The sequence below is a fragment of the Pelodiscus sinensis genome, chromosome 2, assembly GCF_052426305.1.
Source record: "Pelodiscus sinensis isolate ZL-2025 chromosome 2, ASM5242630v1, whole genome shotgun sequence".
In the NCBI taxonomy this organism is placed as follows: Eukaryota; Metazoa; Chordata; order Testudines; family Trionychidae; genus Pelodiscus; species Pelodiscus sinensis.
This window is the reverse complement of record NC_143053.1, coordinates 250,641,411-250,659,540: the sequence shown is the minus strand read 5'-3', so window position 1 is coordinate 250,659,540 and position 18,130 is coordinate 250,641,411. Positions and strand designations below refer to the sequence as shown.

The 18,130-nt window shown below is 47.1% G+C and overlaps 1 protein-coding gene across 4 annotated transcripts in view; it reads right to left on the bottom strand.

Moving 5' to 3' along the window:
• PLCD1 (phospholipase C delta 1) overlaps positions 1-18,130 on the bottom strand; it is an 88,842-nt gene that overhangs the window by 25,045 nt on the left and 45,667 nt on the right. For all 4 annotated transcript variants that reach the window (XM_006120569.4, XM_006120570.5, XM_089776804.1 and 1 more), the window contains 4 exons: positions 12,831-12,960; positions 8,999-9,230; positions 2,575-2,776; positions 963-1,107 (listed from right to left, as the gene is read on the bottom strand). In XM_006120569.4, the coding sequence (XP_006120631.4) occupies positions 963-1,107; positions 2,575-2,776; positions 8,999-9,230; positions 12,831-12,960 (709 nt within the window). The remainder of the gene's footprint in view (positions 1-962; positions 1,108-2,574; positions 2,777-8,998; positions 9,231-12,830; positions 12,961-18,130) is intronic.

Sequence of the window (18,130 nt, the reverse complement as noted above, 5' to 3'; positions counted from 1 at the left end):
GTCATTTAATTTTACCCGTGTCTCAGTTCCTCATCTGTAAAATGGGAAGAATGCTTCCTGACCTCAGAGGGGTGTTCTGAAAGCAACGTCCTATGACATGCACAGATACGAGTGTGACGAGAGACAGCCTATATCATCAAGTCATTTCTTCCTTTCCCGCTTTCGCACCCAACACGTTTTAGGGTGCCAGGAAAGGGCTACCCACTGTGCACTCTCCTGGATACTTCCTTGCAATGTCGGCTTCTGATATCTGCACCCTAAAACCCTGGTGAAAGCTGGATGTTGGCTCTAAAGTCAAGTTAACGTTAACTAAAGAAAGAGGAACAAGCCTGAGCCTCCAGGGAATTTGGACAGACAGGTTTGGTATAAAGGACGTCAGCCCAGGTGTGATTGCTAAAACCTGTAATTTACTCCCAGTAGGAAGGGAGAGGGAATATCTCTTCTCAGTCCCTCAAAGGCACATGCCTGGATTTCGCTACAGTCCAAGAATGCTTTTTGGATTCTGGATAAATAAGACGGAGTCATCACAGCCAAGCTAAGCAGGAACTGAGCAGCTGAGTAAAGATGACTGCCTACATTTTCCATTGCCCACCTGCGTTATGGCTCTCCCTACTGGTTACTGTCTTCATTGTGGTAGAGTACCATGGTGCGAAGAGCTGCACCCCTGTACAATGCCAACCAATCCCTGCCCCAGCGGGCTCAGCACTCAGATAACCCTCCGATGCGGCTCACTGCAGAGGACAAGGCACAGGGCTGGCAGCCCAGAGAGGGCCCAGTGACAAACGCGAGTAGGCTGGTTCCATTCTGCACGCACAAAGCGGAATATTTCCCTGGAGCTGAATGGCTGCTTGTTTGTTCTCAGGGAAAAGAAATGAAGCTGCCGGATGCTCCCCTTCCCTCTCCCGCTTCCCCTGCCGGATGCTCCCCTTCCCTCCCCCCCTTCCCCTGCCCTTTGCTCTTACTTTGAAGGCATAGTTCTTGATGGCCTTTATGGCGTCACTGAAGAGGATCTTGGAGGTGAGCGTGTAGCCGTGATAAATGACAGGCTCTGAGTTAGGACCATCCCAGCAGTCCAGCTCCACACAACGGCAGCCTTTGGTCAGGGCTCTGGAAACAAAGAATGGGGGCATTTGGGTTTTTCCACCTCTCCCCCGCACAAAGGGGATGCTATCGCATATGGGCATTTCAATACACACCGAAGGCAGAGGGAAGGCTCTTTGACAAGTGCAGAGCGAGTGAAGAAAGGAGGGTTTCTATAAAAGCCCGATGGGACTGAGGAGAGTGGAGATCCAGAAAGCGCGGCGTCAATGAAAGGAGCAGAGCTCAGAGAAACGGACGAGTGAGCTCAGCAATGCACAAAAGGAATCTGAGGAGAGGGGCGATGGGAAAAGCTCGGGGCGGCTGAAGGTAAGGGGGAATCCAAAAAGCACAGAGAGGTTAGAGACAAGGGAGCTAGGGAAGGCCAGAGATGGTGAAGAGCAGATAAAGAAAAGGCTGACGAAGGCACAAAGAGAATAGACCAAGGAAGCCACAATCACAGAGCCCAGATCTTGTGAACACTTCACACACATCTGAAAAGGAGCTAGGGATGCATTTTCAAAGCCATGCTCAGTGATGGAGCTAGGTGAACTCCACTGTCGTTTCATGAGAGCCATGTGATTAAATCCCTTGTAGAAAGTTCCACTGTGAATGTGTGCTCAGGAAGCCCTTGCCCTGCACTGTCTGGTTCAGTCATTTCCTGTCTTCACATTTAAGTTCTTGTCCCCGGTAGCCATGACTCTAGGCTTCTGAAGACGATCTTTCCACTCTTCTCTAAAATGAATATAGTAATTCCCCATATGCTTAAAGTGACTCATCGCCTATAAGCATTGCTACAAGACCCGTAGGAACCATAGAGTTAACCACAATGGAAATGGGATTAAGTAATTTCCTGATATTGCAAAAAAGCATTCAAATAACTAATGAAACCAACTCATTGAGCTAAATTCTCTGCCCCCTCCCCATCGCTTTTGGCTAGAGTGTTGCTGCCTCCCGACAATCCCATCAAGTAGGAAAAGAGCTACAATAGCAGAGCACCTACTCATTGTAACTAACTCTCACAATCTGATCGTCATTCACGTGATGGGGAGGTAGGGTTTCCTCCTGAAATCAGGCTATTGCCTGTGAATCCAGCTTTCACCAAAAAAAACCACCATACTGTTAGCCCTTGTGGCTTCAGAAAACAGCTTGAAAACATGACGCATGAAATCCACAACAATAGAAGATAGGTGCAAAGAATGCAACATTTAATTATTTCGTAAAATCTCCTTATTTGGGGGGCCTGAGTCAGGATTATTGCACATTTATGGGTTGGCAATACTGTCCGTTGGCTCTGCTCCAGAGAAGCTTCTTGTTGTGCTAGTTGATTGAGACCACACCAACATCTGGCCACTAGCTGGTAGACACAACAACCAGCAATAAGGTCGGGGTTAGTTCATGCAAGGGTGGAACTGAACATTCTGTTTAGGGCCAACTCTGTCTGTGTGTGCTCTGAATACTTGTACAATCAGTGTTAAGAGATCCCACCCCCCTTACCTGATATAGGCCTCTGTGCTACTGGGCCCTCTCAACTGGTCTTCCATTAGATAGGTATTGTGCGAAGACGACACGAGGTAGTGACTGAGGGGCTGAGTCATGTCCTGGTAAACTTTACTGTGAGACGAGTTGAAAATGTTCCCATCAGCAGACAGCAGATACATCAGGAAACCATCTTTGGTCAAGTTCTGTTGTTTCTTGGCTGCCAGATAAAAGAAATATATACCACTGGTGAAAATATGACACTGGTACTTTGGAAGAATATGAAACAGCCTAAAGATACCCTGGGCTGTGAGGCCGCTCGCCACCAGCTGTCCTAAAGTGAGGAAGTCTTGTCTGTAACTCGTTATGGGTCAACTCTCAGACAACCAGGTTTTGGCTAGTCAAGCATGGCCTTCCAGTCCTGCACTTTTTGGGTACGTCTACACTACAGTGTTATTTCAAAATATCTAATTTCGAAATAGTGATTTCGAAATATCTTATTTAGAAATAATGCGTCTACACACAAAATGCATTTCGAAATAGCTTTTTGCTATTTCGAAACAGCGCGTCCATACTAATTGGACACTGAATCGCAATTAAGGCCAGCCAGAACTAGTTCCGGCAGGGCATCAGGTCAGAAGTTACTTTGTGGCCAGGATGGCCAGCAGGGTACCCTAGGAAGGGCTGGAGGCCCCCTATTTTGAAATAAGCGTCTACACAGTGCTTATTTCGAAATAGCAATTTCAAAATTGGCACTATTCCTCATGGAATGAGGTTTACCAATTTCAAAATAAGCCCTCCGCCATTTTGAATTAATTTCAAAATAGCAGTTGGCTTGTGTAGATGCTAGGAAAGTTATTTCAAAATAACGGCTGTTATTTCAAAATAACTGCTGTGTAGACATACCCTCCCTGAACAGGTTAGCTAAAGGAACACACCAACTCCCGAGTCTTCAGCGCATTCCCTGTGGTGTTCAGTTCCTCACAGAATGACCAGGCCTGCTGTTCCCAAAGGAGCGATACACACCAGCTTGTAAGATTCAACTTAGGATCACCACTGTGCTTAAAGCCCCAGCACTGAGATCCCTCTCACTCAACGTTGTCTCCAATGGTTTCAACCAAGCCTGGCTGAGACCCTTCTTTCATGAAGCAAACTCATTCTCAGTTTACATCGTAGGTGAATGATGACAGATCTTTGTCTCCCAGATGTACCAGAGCAAGACTTTAATGAGCACCGCCATATAGGACTCCACACCTCATCCCCCACTGTTCACCTCTTCATGGCTACTCTTCTTGCTTTGAAGTTTTCACAGTCCTTCATTAGCCTTTGGTTCAGGCGGGACAGCACACAGCTAGACAGACAAACTTGTCTTGTCTGACAGAAAACCTGTTTTTCACTTTTGCTGTTGACTAGCCCCTAGACACAAGACGCCATTTTCAGCAAACAGGTGTACCCAGAACTCTTCACACTACCTACGTACGTGTGTTTCATGATATCGATGACTCATGTGACACTGGCTTTTATCTAAGACCTCACATTACATTCTTTGGTGAACTACAATATACACATACCAGACCCAAGAGATTCCTGTAACCCCTCTTCATGCCCTGGTCAATGGGCATTGCAAGATTACTGAGTCACAAAGAAACAAATGTGAAAGGATTAAGAATAGTACCTACAGACGCCTGCCTGCACACAGCTCCCACTGACTTCAGTCAGCTGCCTGTGTTGAATCTGGCCTTTGTGAAGATGTTTATGTTTAGAAGAGGCTGCCTGACAATGCTTTCAGAATAAAAAATGAACATCTAGTTTTATATGCCCTTCACAACCTTCAAATTCTCTATCATAAGGAAACACTAAGGGTATGTCTAGACTGCATCCCTCTGTCAGCAGGGAGATGCAGATTAGGCAGGTCGACATTGCAAATGAGGCAGGGGTTTAAATATCCTGTGCCTAATTTGCATAAAAATGGCTGCCATGTTTTGCCGACTCAGCAATTTGTCAGCAAAAAGCGGCAGTCTAGAGGGAGATCTGTCGAGAAAGAAAGCCCTTTTCGACAGATCCTGTAAACCTCCTTGGGCTGACTGGTGGGGGGGAAAAACCTGCTCTGGGTGGTGCTCCGGGCTGCCAGCCCTGCCCCTCCTGCTCAAGGCCACGCCCTTTCCAGGCGGCCTGCTCCTGAAAGGGGCCAGGTGGGGGCAGCCGGCTCCAGGAAAGGGCGTGGCATTGTGCAGGAGGGGCAGGGTTGGCAGCCCGGAGCACCACCCAGAGCAGGCTTCCCCCCACCAGTCAGCCTCAAGAGCCACCCAGAGCACATGGCACAGCGCTTCAGTGGCAATATAAAGGGCCCAGGGCCCCTTCCCTACCACCCCCATCAGGAGGCGTGGCTGCTCCAATGACAGCTCAGATGCAGCCCAGCCTTTTTGCTTTCCTGAACCTTGAAACTCAGATGTTGCGTGGTGGTTACTCATTTAATCTACAGTCATTCTCTATTTACTCTATTAAAATGCAGGTCTCTTAATTGGCTGCTTAAATATGGATTTAGGCACCTATGCATTTTTAGGCACCCCAGTTGCAAAAGGTTCTCATTCTCTTGAGGCTAGACTGGCTCGGAAACGCAGGCGTGGAGATGCTGAGCGTTACCTGTTGGGGTGTGTAAAAGTTAAATAAGGGGTCTTGGTAGTTGCACAGCAATGGTGCACAGCACGGCACAGGCAGACACTGCTTCTATTGATTTATAGACCTGCTTGGATGCCTCCTTTCCTGCTTGCTCACAATAAATCAGGGGTGTAGTGAGGAGGAGGGCGGGGGGGGGGGGGGGAAGTTGCCCTATGGTGCCATGCTAAGGCGAGTCAGGGAGAATGGCGCAGGCAGGTCTGACATGGCCACAGCTGCTGCGGCAGGGCCAGGTGGTCCCAGACCCACTGACGCCTTTCTCCCTACCCTCGCCCTAGTGTGAAGTCCGGGGGCAACTCCTCCCCCCCACCCCCTCCGCTTCCCCGTAGCTAGGCCCCTGCAATAGATAAGCATGCAGCTGTACGAAGGATGTAACTTTTAATGAACGCTCTATGTGTTAACAATGCTGTCTTCCTTACCTCCTTATCCATTCCCATTCACTCTGAAGTATACATTCAGGGTCACATATCTTTTACCCCTTGCAAGTTGCTGATTTAAGAAGTTTTGTGATGTAAGAACTGCTTAGATCAACTAAAAAGCTGTGAACAGTAAACAAGGGTGGGTATAGTTATATTTATCATATGGTTATCGTTATGTGTTATATAGGCGTTCACATTATTAAATTAGGACTTAAAGGGTGATGAAATTAATAAACATATTTACATACTAAGATAAAAAGGTGTATCTGTGATTAATTTGTTGCTCACTCAGGCTATGCCTACATTGCAGGCTTCTTGCACAAAAAGCTTTTTGCAGAAGAGATCTTCCATAAAATCTTCTTGCACAAGAGCATGTCCACATTACAAAACTGCATCACAAAAGCAATGCACTTTTGCGCAAGAGAGCACCTAGACTGCATGGACGCTCTCTCGAAAGAAAGCTCTGATTGCCATTCACAGAATGGCCACCAGAGCACCTGTGCTTTTTTTGATTGGCTCTTTTTGTGCAAAAATCCCCTGGTGCCCATCCACACACACCTTTTTGCGCAAGAACTCTTGTGCAAAAAGGAGTTATTCCTCGAAGAAAGAGGAATACCTACACCGCAAAAACCCCTCTGTTCTTTTGATTTACTGTGAATTTACTTGCTCCAAGACACGCTTGAGGTGTGAACGCTCCGCGGGTTTTTGCGCAAAAACCCAGTAGTGTAGACGTAGCCTCAGATCCCAGGTTTGGGGGTGGGGATTCCGAGACAGAATTAATATCTGCAATAAAGGAGCCTGCTACCCCATCCGCCCTCTGGGTTACCTGTTCTTGTCTAACGTTACCATGCTTCTCTGGTGCTTGGAAAATCTCCGAGATTCCACACACTGAGTTGGGTGCCTGGTCTCCCTATGCAACAACTAAGGAGAGATAGACAGTGGGAGTCTAAGTAATTTTTTTTCTTTTCCTATTTCAGCCTCAGCTCCTACCTCATTTTCACCAGCATTCACTAGCTGTCCAATCGTTACTAACCTTTTCGGTGGAAGCTGAAAGAAACATCACTTAGCACTTTTGCTATTTAAACTGTTTTTGTTATTGTCTTTCTCCCCTCATTGAGTAATAGGACTAACTCGCCTTAGTCTTCCTCTTGCTTCTTATATATTTGTCGAATGTTTTGTTGTCACTCTTTCTGTCTCTAGCTAGTTTAACCTTGTTTTGTGCCTTAGCCTTTCTAATTTTGTCCATGTGCACTTGTGCTGTCTGTTTATATTCATCCTCTGTAATATGACCTTATTTTTGTTTTTTAGAGGACTCTTTTTTGAGTTTCAAGTAATAAAAGATCTCCTGGATAAACCGGGACGGTCTCTCATCCATACTTCCTTGTCTTTTCTGTGCAGTAGGACAGTTTGCTCTGATATCCCTAGGCTACGTCTACATTGGCAAGATTTTGCACAAAAGCGGCCGCTTTTGCGCAAAAACATGCTGCCTGTCTACACTGGCCGCGAGTTCTTGCGCAAGAACACTGACGTTCTAATGTATGAAATCAGGGTTTCTTGCGCAAGAACTATGATGCTCCCACTCAGGAATAAGCCCTTTTGCACAACTCTTCTTGCGCAAGAGGCCAGTGTAGACAGGCAACATGAATTTCTTGCGCAAGAAAACCCTATGGTTAAAATGGCCATCGGCGCTTTCTTGCGCAAGAGAGCGTCTACACTGGCATGGATGCTCTTGTGCAAAAGCAAATCTCTTGCGCAAAGGCATATGCCAGTGCAGACACTCTCTTATTCAAATACTCTAATGCAAAAACTCTTGCGTTAAAGAGTATTTGTGCAAAACCTTGCCAATATAGACATAGCCTTAGTGTCTCTTTGAAAAAGTGCCAACTCCCTCAAACTGTTTTTCCCTTTTACTTGCTTCCCACAGGATCTTGCCTTCCAATTCTCTGAGCTTGCGGAAGTCTGTCTTCTTGAAGTCCATTGTCTTTATTCCACTGTTTTCCCTCTGCCATTCCTTGAAATCACCAACTCTATCAATTCATGATCCACTGTCATGCAAGTGGCCTTCCACCTTCCAATTCTCAACCAGTCCCTTCTTGTTTGTCAGACTCAAATCTAGGACAGCCTCTCCCCTAGTCACTTTCTCCACCCTCTGTAATAAAAAATTGTCTCCAATACATTCCAAGGATTTGTTGGATAATCTGCACCCCGCTGTGTTATTTTCCCCACATACGTCTGGGTAGCTGTAATCTCCCATCACCACCAACACCTGTGCTTTGGATGGTTTTATTAGTTTTTAAAAAGCGTCATCTACACTCTTCTTCCTGGTTAGACGGTCTACAGTAGATCCCTACCAGGATGTCACACTTGTTTTTTACCCCTTTTAATTTTTACCCGCAGACTTTTAACGAGACCGTCTCTTATTTCCATCTCGGCCTCAGTGAAACATCTTTGATATACAAGGCAACATCTCCTTCTCTGTCTCCCTGCTTGTCCTTCCTGAGCAGGATTATACATTGGGCGGGCAATAATTTTTACAGGGAGGCCACTCCAAGAATTTTGGTAAGTTGACATGGGCCACACTTTCTATTATATCCATGGAGGGGATAAGAGTGGTTTCTGGCCAATGCTGATGGTGCTGGGGGCGGCGCGAGGAGACATGCTATCCCGCTCTCCCAAGAAGCATGCAGAGACACACTTGCCAGCATCCTCCGGCTGTGGCGCTTCTGGTAGCCGCATGGCTGGGGCCGCGGCAGGCAGGCAGAGTGCCCAAGCTCCTCACTGGGCCACAGGACTTTTTTCTCCAGCTCCAGTTGGAAGGTCATCATGTGCCAGATTTTGCCCACCTCTGTTCTATACCAGTATTCCAGACATGTGCATTGGAGCTGCCATGCACATGCCTAGAGGCAGGAACAAAGGGACCTGGGGAGCTTTTACTCCAAAAATTTAGGCTCTGAGTGAGTTTAGGTACCTACAGAGCTTGGTGGCAGCTAAGCAGGAGCTTTGTGAATCCCAGTGGGGCCTAATTCTGGGATTTAGGCACCTAAAGTGGCAGTTAGGTGCCTAAGTCCTATTGTCAATCTACCTCTTCGTAACTCGGCTTCCCCATCTGGAAAATGGAAACGACACTACCTGTGCAAGGGCCTTTGAGATGATCAGAGGACAGGTGCTATAGTAATGCTAAATATTATACAAGGATTATTATTAAATGAACCATCTGTTGGCTGATGCAATACAAGGACACAGAAGGCTGCAGAAGGAAACAGCAACAAAACCGTTCAGGGAATTGCTCGACCCATAGTGAGCATTTTGGAATCCAACCCAAACAGCAGTCAGTGCTGCCAACCCACCTGTTTCGTTGGGCTCATATTTATCAATCAGGGAGACTGCAGATTCAGGGTCACCATCCTTCTCCTGCTGTTCTTCTTGGAGGAACCGCAGCAGGTTGTCCCTGGACATGATCCCTTCGCTACTGGAATATTTTGCAAAGATCTCGTCTATCTCCTTCCGTTCAGTGAGCATCTTATAAAATGTCTCTATCTCTTCATCTTCCAAGGTCTCGGTCTTGGATTTGTCACATTGCTGTAAACAGAGGGGAGAAGGACTGAAAACTTTTTTTCCTTATAGCATTCTAGCAGCCTACCTAGATATTTTGATGACTGGCTTGCTCTAACTAACAAGACAGCAGTTATCCACAGCTGAGGCTTCTGGACCACTGAGTTTGATTAGGTCGAGATTTTCTTTCAGGTGGGACTCTGAAAACCTAAGTCCGACCCACTCTGCACAGATCTCAAAATTTGCATACTACTTGGTTTGCCTCAAGACCCTTGGCCAAAAAAGGTTCCATCCCCGGCCCTGAGAGCTGAAGACCATGCTTTATAGGTTGAACCCCTCTAAACTGGGGTCCAGCAACGTGTTCCAGGACCAGAGAGCCCTGTGCTGGGCTGGTGACTGGAAGGCCAGTGGCTGGTAGGGCAGTGGGGTGCCAGCAGCAAGCTGCCAGCAGGGTGGGAACAGGCGTACCAGGAGCCCAGTGCACCCCAGATGGCTTGCCAATGGAGCAGGAGCAGGCATACCCCAGCAAAGCTGGTGACAGGGGGACCAGAAATGACCTCCCCTTGTCCGGAAAACTCCCTCATCCAGGACCAGTTAGGTCCCGAGGGTGCTGGACCAGGGAGATCCAGCCTGTATACCATTTCGGAGGTAGTTATATTTCAGGGGTTCCATGTGTGTATAGTGTTATAAGAAGCTATGAGATCCCTCAGGATGGTAGGCATGGTATAAATGCAAGATATGCTCACATTCCTGAATCTTACAAACAAAATGCACATTTCAATTTACCAACCATCCTACTAGGACCTAGGCCAAGCAGTACTAATTGCACAGAAGACAATCATGGTGCCCCTGTCATCTCCTCTAGCAAAATGATAATGAGGTCTTTGGGGCGCTGGTATTCTTGCTCCCTATGGAAAATTACTACTGGAATGCTTTGGGAGCAGTTGGGCTGCCGAGTTAGGAGCCAAACTAAACTATCCAGTGGCTTGTTGCGTTCTACAAGCCACAACTTTGACAAACAGTTCAGCTTTTTGTTCTTCTCTTACAACTAGCACAATAAAAGTGACATAGGATGAGAGAAGCAGAGGAAGTAGCTTACTAACCCGCCCAGCTGTGTGTCCTGAAATTCTGAGTAATTTAAAAGTTGGTAGAGATTTTCTGGCCAACCTTCCCCCGAGCCCAGGTGGAGTTCCCACACAGGCTAGGTCTACATTACAGAGTTTGTGTGCAAAAATGGCCATTTTTCCACAAAAACTCAAAGCATCCACACCTCGGGCGCATTTTTGCTCAAGTAAAATGAAAGAACAGAGGGGTTTTTCCGGTGTAGGTATTCCTCCTTCTACAAGGAATAACTCCTTTTTGCACAAGAGCTCTTGCGCAAAAAGGTGTGTGTGGATGAGGACCAGGGGGGTTTTGAGCAAAAAGAGGCAATCGAAAAAAGCACAGGTGCCCTGGTGACCATTCTGTTCACAGCAATCAGAATTTCCTTTCGAGAGAGTGTCCATGCAGTCTGGATGCTCTCTTGCTTTTGCAGTGTGGACGTGCACTTGCGCAAGAAGCCTGTAGTGTAGACATAGCCACAAAGAGGTCTCCACAGAACTAGGGTAGGGGAAGGGGAGTATGAGGAGATGACATGCCTATCTTCTATGCAAACAACAGCTAGGACCTGCAGTCTAAGGCTCCCCCAGTAGAGCCCTGCAGCAGGACTGGGGTCTATGGTAATTTGTGGGAAAATACTAACTCTCTACTAAATCAACAAGGAGTTTCATGGCACCTTAAAGACTAACAAACTTATTAGGGCATTAGGGCAGCCAGGGCCAACCCATGGCTCGCAAGCAGCTCTTGCACCCCAAAAATGCAGCTTGCAAAACCGCTTCTGCACCCCCCTCCAAACAGCTGCTGCCAGCTCCCAGCTTTCCTATGTTTACCAGGTTGGAGCTGCGGGGTTTTAAAAATGGCACCCAACATGGCAGACATTTTAAAGGGGCAGCCTCCATTTAAAAATTTTTTTTTTTTAATTTTTTGTTTTTGCTCGACAATTCTGTTTTGGGGGTTTGGGGTTTTTTTGCTTGACAATTGTGATGCAGAAATTCTTCGCATTTTTTCCGCATTATTGTTAAATGGGTTGGCCGCCTCTGCATTAGGGCATAAGTTTTCCTGAGATACAACTCACTTCCTCAGATGCTGAAAAAAAACCCCAGAAAAGGAAGGGATACAGAGATGGGAGTGTGACATCCGTGCTAATTCAATCAGAGTGGATGTGGCTCCACTTCAGCAGTGATGAGAAGCTGAGAGCACCTGAGTGGGAAATCACCTCTTGTAATGTGAGAACCGCTCCACTTGTCTATTTAAACCTTGTTTCAGGGTGTCAAGTTTGCAAAGAAATTCCAGTTCAGCAGTTTCTTGCTGCAGTCTGTTTCTGAAGTGTTTTTGTGTTTGAGAATGGCAGCTTGCAAGTCAAAAACTCTGTGTCTGGGGAGATTAAAGTGCTCCTATTTGGTTTTTGTATGTTGCCATTCTTAATGTCTGATTTGAGAAAAACATGAAGTGGTTCTCACATTACAATAGATAAATTCCCCTTCAGGTACTCTCACCTTCTCATCACCCTTGGAGATGAGCCAAAGCCACTCTGATCGAATTAACACTGATGTCATACTTCCATCTCTGTATCCCTTCCTTTTTTTCTTTTCTTTCTTCTTCAGCATCTGAGGCTATGTCTATACTACAATGATCTATCGGCAAAAGGTACGCAAATTGTGCTCCGCAATTTGCGTACCTTTTTCTGATAGTTTTTTCGGAAGACACTTTTCTGAAATTTGGCCCATCTACACTGGGCCAAATTTCGGAAAGGCCTCCTCTTCCGGAAGAGTCCTTCTTCCTCGTGGGAGGAGGAAGACAGGGCTTCCAAAAGAGTGCATCTGCTCTTCCACAAAAAAAAGTGGAATCCCATGAAATGTTATGCCCTAATAAATTTGTTAGTCTTTAGAGTGTCACCAGACTCCTTATTGTTTTTGCTGAAACAGACCAACATGAGTACCCCTCTGAAATCTGCCTACTCCATCAGTTTGTCATCATATAATGTCATTAAGGCTACGTCTAGACTACAAGCCTTTTTCGAAAGAGGCTTTTTTGAAAGAAACTTTCAAAAAAGCATCTTTCGAAAGAGAGCGTCTAGACTACAAGCAGTTTTTTTCAAAAAAGCGAGCCAATTTTTTGAAAGAGTCTAGATGCTCTCTTTCAAAAAAGCAGTTTGCATTCAATAGTGCCTTTTTTCGAAAGAGTACTTTCGAAAAAAGGCATTATTCCTCGTAAAATGAGGTTTACCGTGATCGAAAAAACTGCCGCGTTCTTTCAATTTACTTTCGAAAGAACGCAGCTGCAGTCTAGACGCAGGTGAAGTTTTTTCAAAAAAAGGCTACTTTTTTTGAAAAAAAAACCAAAAACCCTGTTGTCTAGACACACCCTAATTGAAAGCAAGATTTTCTTTTTTAAAATAAAGGTTTTCATATTTAACTTTAAGTAAGGGATAGAAAGAGATCTGATGTCTTATAACAGACGTTTAAAATGTTTATAACATGACCCCATGCCAGCCCATTCACTACCATGCCCATTGTAAACCCGCCTTACCTGAAAGATCTGCTTGGCATAACTGTCATCCATCTGAATGTTCACTTCTTTCAGGAAGTTCTTGAGCTCTTTAAAGCTCATCTTGTTGTCTTTGTTCTTATCGGCTTTCCGCAAGCAGGTGTGAATCCAGCTGCAACCTGATGTAAGGCAATCTCTCCAGAGCAAATCCTTCCCTATCTATTATCCCACCTACTGGCGGGGTGGGGGGGGGGAACCCCTCACTTAAAGATTCTGGGCCAGATATTCAGCTGGTGTAAATCAGCACAGTGCCCTCAAGCTGAGGATCTGGCCCTTTGTTTTTAAAGGGCATGTTAAGGGTTGCTCTCATGGCCACAGAGTGTATGTTAGAGAGCCAGGCAGAGGTGAACTCTTTCACCCACAGGGGGGGGGGCATTATTTGCCCCATAACTGCTTCTTGCCCCAGATGAATGACAAAACACTTTTGCAAGAGAATGAGCAGTCAAGACCACTAACAGGGACTGGGGGGTGAGAGCAGGAGGGCAAAGAGTGCCCAGAAGGCAAACGGCTGCTTTCCTGCAAAGATGGGTGGGATTTGACTGAGGAGGAAATGCAATCGGGCCCTCAGGGCCGGGTACCTGTGATGGGTGCTCACCCCACACAAGAATGGAAGGAGTTAAGGCCTGTTCACTCTAAGGCTGTATCTGGAGTCAGAGTCAGGGAGCAGGGAACTGACCGGAAGCAGGGTCAGTGGCATAGGGAGAGGCAGGGCCTATAAAGACAGGAAGCTGGCCCCAGACAGGGGAAGCTGCAGGGAACGAGCAGCCACTCCCTGGGAAGAGGAAGCAGGGTTTGGAGTGGGTTCTCCTAGAGAAAGGGGTGGAACCAGGAGGGGTAAGAAGCCCTCAAGAGAAGGAGCAGTGAGGGCTGGAAGAGCAAAGCGCAGAACTTGGGGGGACTGAAGGTCCCTAGATTGGAACCTGGAGCAAAGGAGGGGCTTGGATTCACTTACTGGCCCCTGAAGGAGCGACACCTGTGGCAGCGAATGGGAAGTCTGCCTAGGACTGCTGAAGAGAAGCCTTTGATATAGCTTGGAACAGGGGACGCTAAGTGACCTGGCTGAGTCACGAAGAGGACATGGCGGTTCCTGGGAGGGAAGAGGAGCTTCCTACCTGAAACACAGAGACGGTGTGATGACTCGACCCTGGGGAAGGCTGTTGGACTTGAGAGCTAATCCCTACCATGTCCAGGAGGAGGCACCAGACAAGCAGCAAATGGTGCGCCCCATCACAGTCCCTGCACTCTGGCTTAAGAGCGGAAGAACGGCCAGATTCCACCCAGGGAGAAACACCTGCGAGGTGCACTCAGAGAGACTAGAAAGGAGGCAGAAGGAGAGCTAGCCATCTGACTGCAACAGTCACACTGCAATTTAATGGTAGAGTCACCAACACAATTGAAGATGTCCTGGGCCTCATCCTACTTCCGATATATCCCTCAGTGCAGTCCCAACATTAACTATGTTCCCTCACTTCCATTGCTAAAAACACCTTAGATCAGAAATAAAGAAACTGTGGATTTGAGAGGTCGTATAGAAAGAGTCACTCATGCGAAAGGGATGAGTTTTCCAACATCAGAAGCATCCCGCATGGATACCTGTCTTAAAATAGAGTGGAAAGCACTAGAAAATGTACCGGAAAAAAACTACCCTGCCCTGGCAAGGGGGAAAATGGACAAGGGCCCTCAAAACTTCTTTCCTAGCTCCCTGTATTCCTATATATGATGCACATGTCTTTTAAGGAAGCCTTCAAAGCAAACCACACTTCCAGGCACATCCACTGAAGAAAGACAACGTTTACATTCCAGGCTTTCATTGAACATCAGCAAACCTAAAATGAGATTTGTTCTATGCTGTAATTCCAAACTGGGCTAGACTGACAGTAACTCTTCCAGACTGGACGCCAACAGGACACCATAATTATTCTTCCAGAAATACTGTTTGTCTACCCACCCCCATTTAACTTGGATTCTGATAGGAGTTAGTGAGAGAGAGAGGCATGTTTCCACTTTGTAAATTACAGTCTTTGCCCCAAACAAATTTTATTGTTATTTAGTCACAATCATCTCTCCTCTTGGATGGAAATAGTTCAGTGGTTGAAACTGGACATGCTCCAGAAGTGGCTTTTTTGTAGCTGCAGAAGTGGTGGAAGGGTGCAATCATCATACATTTTAACCAGAATGAAAACAACCAGGCAAGGGGGATATGATAGAGGTCTATAAAATCATGAGTGGGGTGGAGAAAGTGAATGAGGAAAAGTTATTTACGTGTTCCCATAATATAAGAACTAAGGGCCACCCAATGAAATTAATGGGCAGCAGGTTTAAAACAAATAAAAGGAAGTTTTTCTTCACACAGCGCACAGTCAACCTGTGGAACTCCTTGCCTGAGCAGGTTGTGAAGACTAGGACTATAATAGGGATTTTAAAAAGAGCTAGATAAATTCATGGAGGTTAAGTGCATTAATGGCTATTAGCCACTATGGGTACAGAATGGTGTCCCCAGCCTCTGTTTGTCAGAGGGTGGAGAGGGATGCAGGAGAGAGATCGCTTGATCATTACCAGTTCAGTTCACTCCCTCTGGGGCACCTGGCATTGGCCACTGTCGGCAGACAGGATACTGGGCTGGATGGACCTTTGATCTGACCCAGTGTGGCCGTTCTTATGTTCTTATAGTATTTCTCACAGCACCCCATCCTGGTCACCGGCTTCTCCTGAAACCAGGGCTCAAGAAGGCAATCTTATGAGCCTTAGAGAAGTCCCCCTACCCATGAGTAGCAATAAGTCATGGAGGAACCAACATGGTGGGATAGTGGCCCTAGAAGTGAAACCTAGCAGCAAGATGGTGGGTTGGCTGCAAGTGGGAGCATGAGGCACAGTGCACGAGGAGTGGCTGAACTCAGGGAAGAAGGGAGCTAAATTTGGACATGAGCCCAAGTGGTGAAGGGAGTCTCAACAGAAGCGGGTATGCCAAAAATGTTTGGGAAACAATGGCTCTCTTTCTTCAGCGTTCAGAGTACAACCTGATCTCTAGCACGGGTCAGGAAGAAATACTGGTGGTCCCATATGACAAGATATAGTACAGTAAATTCCCTTTCCCTATGTTATGATATTGTATAATATTGCACAGTCAGGCGCAGGTTGGGGTTTCTACTGGCCTCTGAAACACTGGGCCTTGGTTGCTGTTGAAGACAGGAAATCCTGTCTGGCCCACTCTGACCATTTCTACCTGTATGTTCCCAATGAAAGCCAAAGAGAGGTAAGGTAGGAGGTAACCCTAAACCAGAAAAAACTTATGAGGGGAATTCACAGGTCACAAGAAAAGTAATGACCTGAGCAAAGCAGGAGACAGGGAGATCCCTCATTATCAAGAGATAATTAGATTAGGGAAGTCCCAGTGGTAAGCATCAAACCCTAATTAGGTTCATCAAATACCTCAGTGCCAAAGACAGGCTGAGACAGGCCAATTCAGAGCAATGTCAGAAGAAAGCCAAGCAGGGGTGATGAGAAGATCAGAAATCACTTGCAGGAAAAACTGACACACACACAGAGAGGATGTGAGCCCTGGGGTAGACTAGATAACAACTAGGTACAGAGTTTTCCAGCTGAGGATGCTGGCACCCCCACCAGAACCACTGGTACATCCAGAAGACCTAGTGAAGCTCCCGCACCCATGAGTAAGAACAAGGCAGAGAGGAGCTCATGTAGCAAGATGGTGGTGACAGAGGAGAAAGTACCTTCCTCAGCAGTGAGATGAGAGGGTTGGCTCCAGGTGGGAACATGAGGCCACAGGACACAGTGTGAGAGGAGCGGCTGAACTGAAATAAGGAGGGAGCTACATTTGAGTTTTGTCGACGCCGGCAGTGAGGCCTCTCCCAGGAGGGATGGGCTACCTCATTCCCTCAACAGCACTGTGGCAACAATTCTGCATAGTTTGGTCATGCTGGTTAAGTCAGTAACTTCACCCAGACATGCCTGCATATATCTGATGGCAGAATCAGGGCCTACGTGTTAAAAAAAAAGCAGTGTCCTAGTGGGTTTAAGGAGCTTGGAATCTGAGGTAAGCAAAAGCTATTTAGTTGCTCCACCCTCTCTTGAAGTCTCATGCTGAACAGCCACAACTGCAGCCTGTTATCAGGGAAGGTCTCTCGCTATCTGCTTGCATGCGCTTGTGTGCTGCAGCTAGAGGAGCAAAAAACGGGAGAGATGAATGGCAAGCTCCCCTACTCCTGATAACTATTTTGCTACTCAAAGAACCATTAAGCCTCTCCCTTCGCTGGTGTTTGTTTCTGAAGGGCAATCAAGGTTTGTGCTTGCTACACAATAACAATGCAACCAGGACTCTAAATTACCCACAGGCAGGGCCGTCCCCAGGGCGGGCGGGGGAATTGGCACAATGCTCCTCAGTGCTCCAGACATGGGGCCCAGGACAACTCCCCCTCCCCCAAGCAGTACGGCCCAGAGGATCATGGGTGGCCAGGCACAAGGCAACAGAAGGGGTCCCCCCTCACTCACCACACAGTCGGTTGGAGCTGGAGCAGCCCGGCTGTCTGTTTTGCCCTGTTGCACCACCCTCTCCCAATTCTCCACAGTGGTAGGAAACAGAGCACCCTGGGGCATTCTAGCTCCTGCCGTCCATGTGGTGAGGGCAGGCGATCCATGCTGCTGCTTTGCCAGACCCCCATAATACCCCAGGTCCTTCCCGTCCATAGGACTGTTGGGATGGGGGGTCGCGGGGGCCCCAAAAGTGTGTGGCCTGGGGCAGCTGCCCCAATTTGTCCTATGGATAGGACAGCTCTGCCCACAGATTAAATGCAGACATGGTTCATGGGAGAGTCTTTGTCTTACCAAAAGCTTCTGTCATGAGCTTCAAGGGATGCTCTCCCTTGTGTGAAACAGCAGTGTAGGTTCCACTGAGAAGTCCAACTTCAACAGACTTAACACCCCAGGCCCTACTCAAAGCACTACCTAGGAGAGAGAGGAAGGTTGTGGGCCAATTACTGACTAATTCAACTTGACAGTCCTGCTGGTGGTGCCGAGAAAAACCTGCCCCCCTCTCACCACAGAGTGTAAGACCACAACATGAATAAGTATGCTGAATAGCCCAGAAGGGACAAAGCATGGGGCCACCTCGCTAAAGTCCATCCAGGAGCATGTACTTGGTACTCACAAGACAACCAGCAGCTCTCAGGAACCACAGTGCTGACTCAAGTAGGTTGCTTTAATAGCAGGGAGAGCCACAGAGCATCCCAAAGGTGGTCCAAAGGCTTTTAAAAAGATGCAGCCCA